This window comes from Hypomesus transpacificus, chromosome 10 (assembly GCF_021917145.1).
Source record: "Hypomesus transpacificus isolate Combined female chromosome 10, fHypTra1, whole genome shotgun sequence".
NCBI classification, from domain to species: domain Eukaryota; kingdom Metazoa; phylum Chordata; class Actinopteri; order Osmeriformes; family Osmeridae; genus Hypomesus; species Hypomesus transpacificus.
This window is the reverse complement of record NC_061069.1, coordinates 6469920-6478655: the sequence shown is the minus strand read 5'-3', so window position 1 is coordinate 6478655 and position 8736 is coordinate 6469920. Positions and strand designations below refer to the sequence as shown.

The following is an 8736-nucleotide window of genomic DNA, read 5'->3' as shown; positions in this document are numbered from 1 at the left end:
TAAAGTTCAATATAGACTTTTATTATAACAAAATAGGCAGTTTACGGAGGGTTAAATATCTGTTAAAATCTCATTGTACAATAAATTCTTCAATTGTTGCATCTGCATTTTGCTGACAGATCTACGGACACCTACAATGGCAGTTCCTTTTCCGCATTTGTAAAGGACTCTTAAAAAAATAACTCAAATGATCAAAGATAGGTCATTGAACAGTAAGACACTGATAACTGCTTAAAAAAACGTTACATCATTCTTATAGCGATCTTAAACTCAAGCTCTGAAGCGGTGCGTTTTTGTGTCGTCCTTTGATCAGCATTGAGTTTTTTGTAACAAAGCCTTGCAAATGTCCATTAGTCCAGAAACCCACTGGCCAGATTAGTTAAAAAATAAATCTGCAATTAATTCACTATTGAATCTGAACAGTACAAGCCAGTTACCATCCTCTCGTTCACTCCACTTTGTAAAACCCAGAACACACTTCCACAAACCCATCTCCAGGACTTGAGTTAAAGACTTTTGTTCTATCCTGTCACACACAAAATGCATATCTGTGTCACTCAAAGATGCAAAGTACAATGGCTTTTCTATCATGGACACACTGGTAAGGAGAGAAAAAGTGAATACAACTATGTGTTAAAAAAGGAAAATAATAATTTTATGATATACTGTGTATGCTGAAGGTACAGGATGATAAGGGGTGGAGGGGAGAAAATATACTAAAAGACATGCTGTTAAAGCTATATCGTGCAAAGTTTTGCTCTGTGTTTCCACTATACTTTTGACGCCTGAAAGCCTGAGACGGAAATCCCCTCAGTCGTCCTCGACCCCCCCCCCCCTCCCCCCCAAAATAAAAACCTTTTTAAATAGGACATACGCACCCACAATCCGCTTACACATACACATTTGTTTCACCTCCCTTAAACATTAAGGAACTGTACCGTTTTTAAAATCCTACACCCTGTGTGCTTTGCGCTGCTGGTCTCGTTCACTGGGTGTCACTTCTCGGGGGTGACCCCAATGGGGACTCAAGACTTCGTATTACATGGTCCAACGTTTTATGGTTGGCCAATAAGGTCTGACAAACTTCGACCTTAATGTGAGAAACCTGGCATAGAGAGGGGATGGGTGGGTTAGGTAGGAAAAAGAATGATGGTATCAGGGACTGTGTAGCAGGTAGACAAGGGGTGGGTAAGTTGGGTTGGGCAGGAGTGGGTTTGGGGCGAAGTTGGGTTGAGGGGGTGGGTTGTGGGGGTAGTTACAGCAGACCAGTTTGGTAAAAAAAATAAAAAATATAAATACAGAGAGGACGATGGCGGAGTAGAAAGCGTGACCTTTCATAACTTCTCCTTGGATAGTACCCATATGAACGGGCCAGATTGTTCCTCTATGATCTGTTTGACTTGATCGTAGATCTCCTCCAAAGTGTCTCCTTGAACAATAGCTGAAAGAAAGACAGAAGAAAAGTCAGTAAATTACCTTGAAGGTGGTTTACTTGATACATTATTTCACTACAATATCACTCCTTGTTCTTTTCGTCTCAAATCTGCTTTGAAAACACCAGTGATCGAAATGCTACCATTACATGTCATAATCTTAATAATGAAAATCAGAACATTAGTATACAACTGCTCAAAAACAAAAATCAGATCATTGTCTGTGACGCGGTACATTTAGTCAAAGCGTAGAATGAGAATGAAATGCTTCTTTGATATTCCCTCAACTTAAAAAAAAAAATGCCCGTGTGTGTGCGTGGGGTGATCGTACCTGTAAAATGCTCAGTGAACTCCTGCTCCAGCTTGGTGGCTCTGTCAAAGGTCTTCCTTCCCTGCTCCTCTGTCAGTCTCTTGTTCATTTCCCTGGTAATTCAGGTTGAGAGGAGATAAGCATTATGGCCCCTTTCCATTGGCAGAAGCATTCTTTGTCAGGTGGTGTTTATATATATATATATATCCAACCATTGCTTGTCAAATTGACAGTTGCCATGATAACGAGATAATCAGTGTTATTCACTTCACATGTCAGTGGTTATACTGTTATGGCTGATCGGTGTATATGGAATTGACATCTAAACAAACATGAGGTGTTGATCTGTGTTATGTGACCAACCCGAGACACATGATGGACCATCAGCTGGCTAGCAGCACGCTTACTCACATGATGTTCTCCACTGATTTGGGTTTGATGAAGACAGCGATGGGGTGGAGCTGTGCCAGCTGGAGTCTCTTGATGGCGTTGCCCGACACGTCCAGGATGCAGTGTTTGCCCTGAGGTGGGGTGGGATAGGGAGAGGCACTTTTGAGAATCAGTAAGGGCTACTGTTTGGATCAGTACATCTTTTATAACATACATACGTATATTAACCCGGGGAGAAAACAAATTGTAAAAAAGTACTAAAGGAAAGATTTGCATGTTGTATACCTTCTCTGCCACCTCACGTACGGACTGCACACTGGTGCCGTACAGGTGGTTGTTGTACTGGCCCGCCTCAATGAACTTATGGTCCTGGATGTCCTTCTCCATCTGCTCTCTGGAGACCACAAAGTGGTAGTCTCTGGCATCCACCTCGTAGTCCCGCTTGGGCCGGGTCGTGTCTGAAAACAAAGAACAGGGGGAATTCTCTTAGGAACACACATTGTGAAGAAAGGACTACTTTGGGGTTGAACAATTCAAATGATCACTCCATGGATTTTGTGAGGGTTGCATCATTTTCTTAGTGTTAACTGTTGATGCATATGCAGAGTAGTAAACATGTGATTGGATCGGTCAACTTTAAATAGAGTGATATAGGGGGGTTTCTTGGTAAACATATTGTAATTACATTTACATGGTCCTTTACAGGCACATCATAAGCCATTGACAAGTTGCGTTATACTCACGAGGAACACAAGAACCAAATTTGTCTGGGAACTCCGATATCAGGTCATCATTTATCCGATCTTTCATGGGACCCAGGATTATAACTGGCCGGGTGTAGTTCACTAATGGAAGAATTATTTATATTAATTCCATATAAATTAATGTTTAAAAACACAATATATCTGAGGCATTATGTATAAAGTCAAGTTACCCTTCCTTCATTGCAATGATCAACTTACAATCCACTGCTAACATAGTCAACATTATAGAAGAAGAGGACAGGAAACAAGACCTACCTTCCTGTTGGCTGACTGGCTCGTAGGACAGCACATATTCTTCTTGACCACCTGTGAATAAAGATGGTTTTAACTGTTTAACAGAACATATAAAGCTAGCAACGGCTATTACTCCTACCACTGATAGGCATAGTGGTCATGTAAAATGTAAAGTAGACTATTACTTTAAACTACACAATTTAAGATTAGCGTGGTGTGCATGTGTGCACACACAACCATCTGTAAAAAACAATCTAGTAAATCTATGAAACGACATCAGCAGTGTTGAGATCTTCTGGACAGCTATGGAAGGATGATATGGAATATGCAGTGAATATGGGAATGCTACATCACTTTAAAGCAGGAGCATCATAGATTCTACTGAAGGTGAACTACTTAGTAGTGATGACACACCCCCATCACCTGGTTGCTATGTGCATCCAACCCCCTGAAATGTTATATGAGGTGAGATCCCAGTGTTGTTTGTAAGACGAATATCAATAATGCACGGATTAGTCCACAATGCTAACATTGCCCTTTTTATGTTAAGATCAAAGATTAACCATGCAGACCATCATGTGTGGCCACATTCCAAAACCCACACAGTCATCCCACGCTGACGCATGCAACACAGAAGCCTCACAAGCCTTTTATATCTTTCATACATACTTGATAATGAAGATTAACAAGCCAAAAGCAGAAGGACTAACACTTTTACAGTTGTATTGACCAAGATAAAAACTCTTTATCTCTATGGTTACTTGGCCTGTTGGGGACAAAATTCTGCAGCCTCATGCAGTCTGCTTGCGGGTCTACATCTACTTACAGACACATCAAGAAGTTAATTATGTCATTACTTGTTATGTGATCAACAATGCGGGCATGAAGATAGTCCCCTTGAAAAACAAGTATTTAAGATGCTGCTTTGGGGACCATTTAATGACATCAAGTGACCAGCATTCTTACAGCTGCAAGCCAGTGACTGAGCCGGTGTCAACTCACACACACTGATTCATTGGTAGCTCACATACAGTTGCTTTAGTGTGTTATTATTGGTTAGCGTCAGTATTTTTGCATCATTCCGCACAGCCCGTTCCGGGAAGCAGGAGAGGGCATAACATAAGCTTAACAGCTGTTAATGCCCAAAATAGTGGGTGAGACTTACGGTAACTACTTTCACTATCGCTGGCATTAGAAGTCACATGTTCTGGAATTACAACAGAGGAGGGATATGTTTGGTGAGTTACCACAGTACAGTAAGGGCGGCGATTCAGTGTGGTTCAAACCAGTGGCTTTCCTTGGCTAAGTATGACAAGAATATAGATTTTAAATACACAAGAGGGAGTTTCAATTCATTAGCTCCTTTAACTTCCATAACATGCTACATCGAACATATATACTTCACTTGAGAAGGAACAACATTTTTTTTTTTTATTGACAAATCATACACACTTCCACACACAAAACACAAACCAGCACATTTCTTCTCTGACTATTGAGCAGAATGTGCAATGTTTCCCAAAGTCCACATATACTTTAGAACTGCACGTATCGGAATATATAGTACACATACCAAAGCTAGCCCTATCTAAAGTTTTGTATTGTGCTATGGACCGTTTGTGTGTCCGGAATAAAGAAATAATAATCATAATAAAGGGTGTCTTAAACACTGAATTAACCAAACCAAGGATATTGGTAAAAAGTGCCTCCCCCCTCGAAATACTTGTGTTCGGTAGATACTGGATTAGGGCGAGGACTTACCTGCTTTTCATAAACACAAATGAAAAGGGAATGGTTCCTAGTCTCTATGAAGGCCCAAAGAAAGGATGCAAGAGGCTGGAGATGGACTGCAGGCACTACTGGGAATGCTGCAGGGATGATGGGACTGCATGTGTATGTGTCAAACTGATTGTCTGTGTGCAGTAGGCTTGTACTGATGTATGTGACGTTTCAAGATATACACAGAGGGTGTTGTATGGACTGAAGAGGAAGGGAATGGAGAAAGGTTCTTATCCAGAGGGAATAATGAGACTGGATGGATGGCTTGGATGCCTTAGGTGCTGTAGCCTAGTTTGGGGGTCTGGGAGCTGAGAGAACTTACTCTGGCCTTTCGAGAGCATGTCGTCAGGGTTGTCCTGTGGAGCAGTCAGCAGAGAGCAAGCCAAACAGGAGAGAACACAACCACAAGAGGACAACATGTTACTGGAGTTACAGTGAGAGAGAGACGAGTGGGGGTGCACTCCAACCTGACACAGCTAGGCCAGTGCAACAGGGTGGCCATTGTGGTTCAAGGGCAGGTTGAACTCCTGTGGTAGATTTTGGCTCCAACATAATTTTTACTCTGTGTACATTTACCAACAGCTAATGTATTGTAGTAATTGCTGATTTTGACATTCATTGGCTTCTATGGCAATTAGTTTCATCACCTAATATTGCTTATTAGGAGAAACTGTGGTCTGCTCCTGTTGCACTGACTGATGCTTTGTCTGGTGGTAACCTCTCTGGCCTCTTCTCGTTCCTGACCTCCGACCTTTAGCACTGACAGGCTGCCCCCGTGAACGTCCTCATCTCTCGCTCGCGCTGTACTTACGCTCAACATCACTCGTTTCCTGCTCGCTCGCATCCTTGTTCTTGTAGAAAAGGAACTTTCGGGAAAAGAGGTTCTTTTTACGCTTGTCATTGAGTGACTGCTGAGGAAGAGAGGGAGGGGGGGGAGGAAAGAGAGGAGAGAGGGAGGAGGGGAGAGGAAAGAGAGGATAGAGGGAGGGGGGATGAAAGAAACAAAAAGGGGTGAAAAGGGGGGGGGGGGGTGTCGGATGTTGATATGAAGAAAATGAGAGCCCTCTCCACCACCTGGTACTCTTGAGTCTGTGGCTAGCGCTGCTTCCTGCCAAGTCAGCAGGAAATCTCAAAGTTGTACATATTGAATGCATTGAATAAGCTTGTCACTGTATTCAAGCTACTTGACAGGAATTGTATACGGCAGCATTATGAATACTGCTATTACTGTGTATGTTTAAGAAATTCCCCTTGGTATGGTATTTGTAGTGTAAAGGCACACCAAGCTGAGTTGATCAAATACAGATTTGTATTTTATCCATTATACTATAGTATTTATTATACTTGTAATAGTTATGGTTGATTATGTTGAATTTATTTATTCTAATACAGATTTGGAAAAGCTTTAACCATACAAAAACTAAAATACCTTAGCCACAGAATCAGAGAAGTACATTCAATCCAAAATTATATATAAGAATGTCCAACTGGAAAGGAATATCTCGAGAGAGATATCTAGAGAGAGGGAGAGCTATGAAACAAACTGTTCTTAAAACCCATTATTTATTTGACATGCAGAGAGGGGAAAAGTGGGCTAATTCAGATTCAAAGATATTTAGGCAATTGTCTGGTCCAAAACCTGAAGTTATGATTAAAGAATGCATGTTGTTAACTGTAAGTTGTAGGGTCAGTTGACTGAAGCCGTCTTCTAAAAAATAATGATGCATGAGCTTGAATTTACATTTTGCTCTGTACTCTTAATGTTAAAACACATTTCTCCCCTCTATTCAAAATTCATAGTAAATCAATAGCAGAACGCGTCAAAATCAATAAAAACCCATAATTTCCCCCCCTCAGATAGATGACGTTAGAACATGCAACATTTGTTACAAACTCAGAGCAGCCAGAGTTAGGATCACATCAGCAGAGAGGGGGGGGGGGGGGGGGGGGGGGGGGGGTGGCTAGGAGTGAGAGAGTGAGTGAGGAAAGGAGGACAGCATGGTGAAGAGGAAGGGTGTGGTGCGGATGGAAGTAGCGGAGGCAGAGAGTCAGACATCAATGGCAAGCGTATCTGTATTCTGGTTTGTTCCGCTCATGCACGTTGGTTTTGGGGTTTCCTGATTGCCGAGTTAGGAGGCAGCATTGGGTGTTTGGGCTGGCGTGTCGAAGGAACACGCCACAGGGTGCTATTTCACGGTAAGGGACGGAGAACGTGGCTGACGAAGGCATGTCAGTGCAGTTATATTGATATGAATACATGTTATTAAAAGGCAATAGGACGGCTAGACTTGGGGCAGCGACAGTAAAAAAGGTCATCAATACATGCTGTTAAACTTTCTGGCCAGCATTTTCAACATTAGACAGTCAGTGAACATTAGGCAGTCAAAACTTATTAGTAGTCCTTTTTTATTATTATCAAACGATCCTGTTCCTATATTACTTGAGACATCAATCGTACAACACGAAGAAGTAAGAAAGCGCAGGTTAAAAACTTGATATGCACACAATGTGCTGAAACAGAGACATTTCCATGCATACTAATCAGTCCATCACAATTACTTTAAAGAAAAATGTACAAATTAAATATATATATATATATATACACACACTATAAAATCCACTATAATCGATATTCCAGCACCTTACAACTAAGTAGAGAAGATGGATGCTCTTACCCCTCTGTCTCTCTGAGACTTGGAGTTAAACTTGACCGTCTTTAACCTCGCCCGCTCCTTCTTTTCCACCCTGAGAGGAAAAGTGACAGAAAGTCAAGAGTTGTTCTCTACTAACAGCCATGGCTCCCCTTCCTCGTGACCATACTCCCAGATATCACACCGCCTTCAGATCCCATGGAAACTGGACACCAGGGAGGGTCATCCGGTTGCAGACCCTCAGAGCCATCACAATATAGCAGGCTTCCAGAGAGGCCAGTTTAAATATTTAGGGATGACTGTCTGGAAGTAACCCAAGCTCCATCCCAGGGATAGATATCTGCTCTATGGAGCCATGTGGAGCTTTGCTCTGAGTTTCTCAGATCCAAATACATGTTCATGGTTGTTCTCTCTGGAGAAACAACATCAACCGCATATTTGTCCCGAAAATATACAGTACAATCTGATACTAACTGACAACATGCTAGCTGGCACTTCTCAAACAAGATTTGTTCATAAAACCTGACAATAAATATTGATTTGGGGAATTTCGTAGCACCAGAAAGTGTTTTTTTCTTTATTGTACCTCTGAAGGGCAGGAAGAAGGTTTAAAAGTGTGTGTGCTGTGACTTTACCGTCTCTTGCTGGGGATGACACCAACTTCCTCCACCTCGCCTTCAGGGGTCACCTGGCGGGCCTGCCACCACTCGTCATCTGAGGCGTTCACCACATGAAGGATGTCGCCAAACTTGAAGTTGAGGCCCTGGCTCGGAAGGCCCGAGTCCTTGGTTTTGTCATAGTCAAACAGGGCTCTGGAGGAGCAGACACCAAAAAGATGGTAAGGAAAACATCTTTGTTTGTGGTGATGTATTAAATATTCTCTGCTATTCTCCATTTACTGAAACAGATGACAGGGAACTACTTTTCCAATTTGTCAGCAGTTCTCTCCAGAGTGGTTCTAGGGTCTTTGTGTAGAGCTGGCTTCCTTGACAGAGGTAGTATTTATCCGTCTTACCTAACGTAGAGTGATCGCTTCTGACTGGTCCGCAGGGAGCCCGACCCAGAGCTGATGCTGCTGTTCATCATCTGTTCCCGCAGGTCGTGAATCTTCGCCTCAAACCGACTGTACTCTGGAGCAAAAACAACAAGGCCCATGCATGACATTTGACTAACTG

General features: G+C 42.3%; 1 protein-coding gene across 16 annotated transcripts in view; it reads right to left on the bottom strand.

Moving 5' to 3' along the window:
* The window catches only part of dlg1b (discs large MAGUK scaffold protein 1b), a 64288-nt gene continuing 55552 nt past the window's right edge, over positions 1-8736 (bottom strand). For 9 of the 16 annotated variants that reach the window (XM_047027831.1, XM_047027833.1, XM_047027838.1 and 6 more), the window contains 11 exons: positions 8577-8691; positions 8197-8373; positions 7586-7655; positions 5722-5821; positions 4297-4338; positions 3153-3203; positions 2877-2978; positions 2419-2591; positions 2155-2264; positions 1765-1856; positions 1-1441 (listed from right to left, as the gene is read on the bottom strand). In XM_047027831.1, the coding sequence (XP_046883787.1) occupies positions 1335-1441; positions 1765-1856; positions 2155-2264; positions 2419-2591; positions 2877-2978; positions 3153-3203; positions 4297-4338; positions 5722-5821; positions 7586-7655; positions 8197-8373; positions 8577-8691 (1139 nt within the window). In that variant the 3' untranslated portion in view covers positions 1-1334. Of the gene's footprint in view, positions 1442-1764; positions 1857-2154; positions 2265-2418; positions 2592-2876; positions 2979-3152; positions 3204-4296; positions 4339-5232; positions 5267-5721; positions 5822-7585; positions 7656-8196; positions 8374-8576; positions 8692-8736 lie in introns of all 16 variants that reach the window. The other 7 variants (XM_047027832.1, XM_047027841.1, XM_047027846.1 and 4 more) reach the window with 3 other exon arrangements.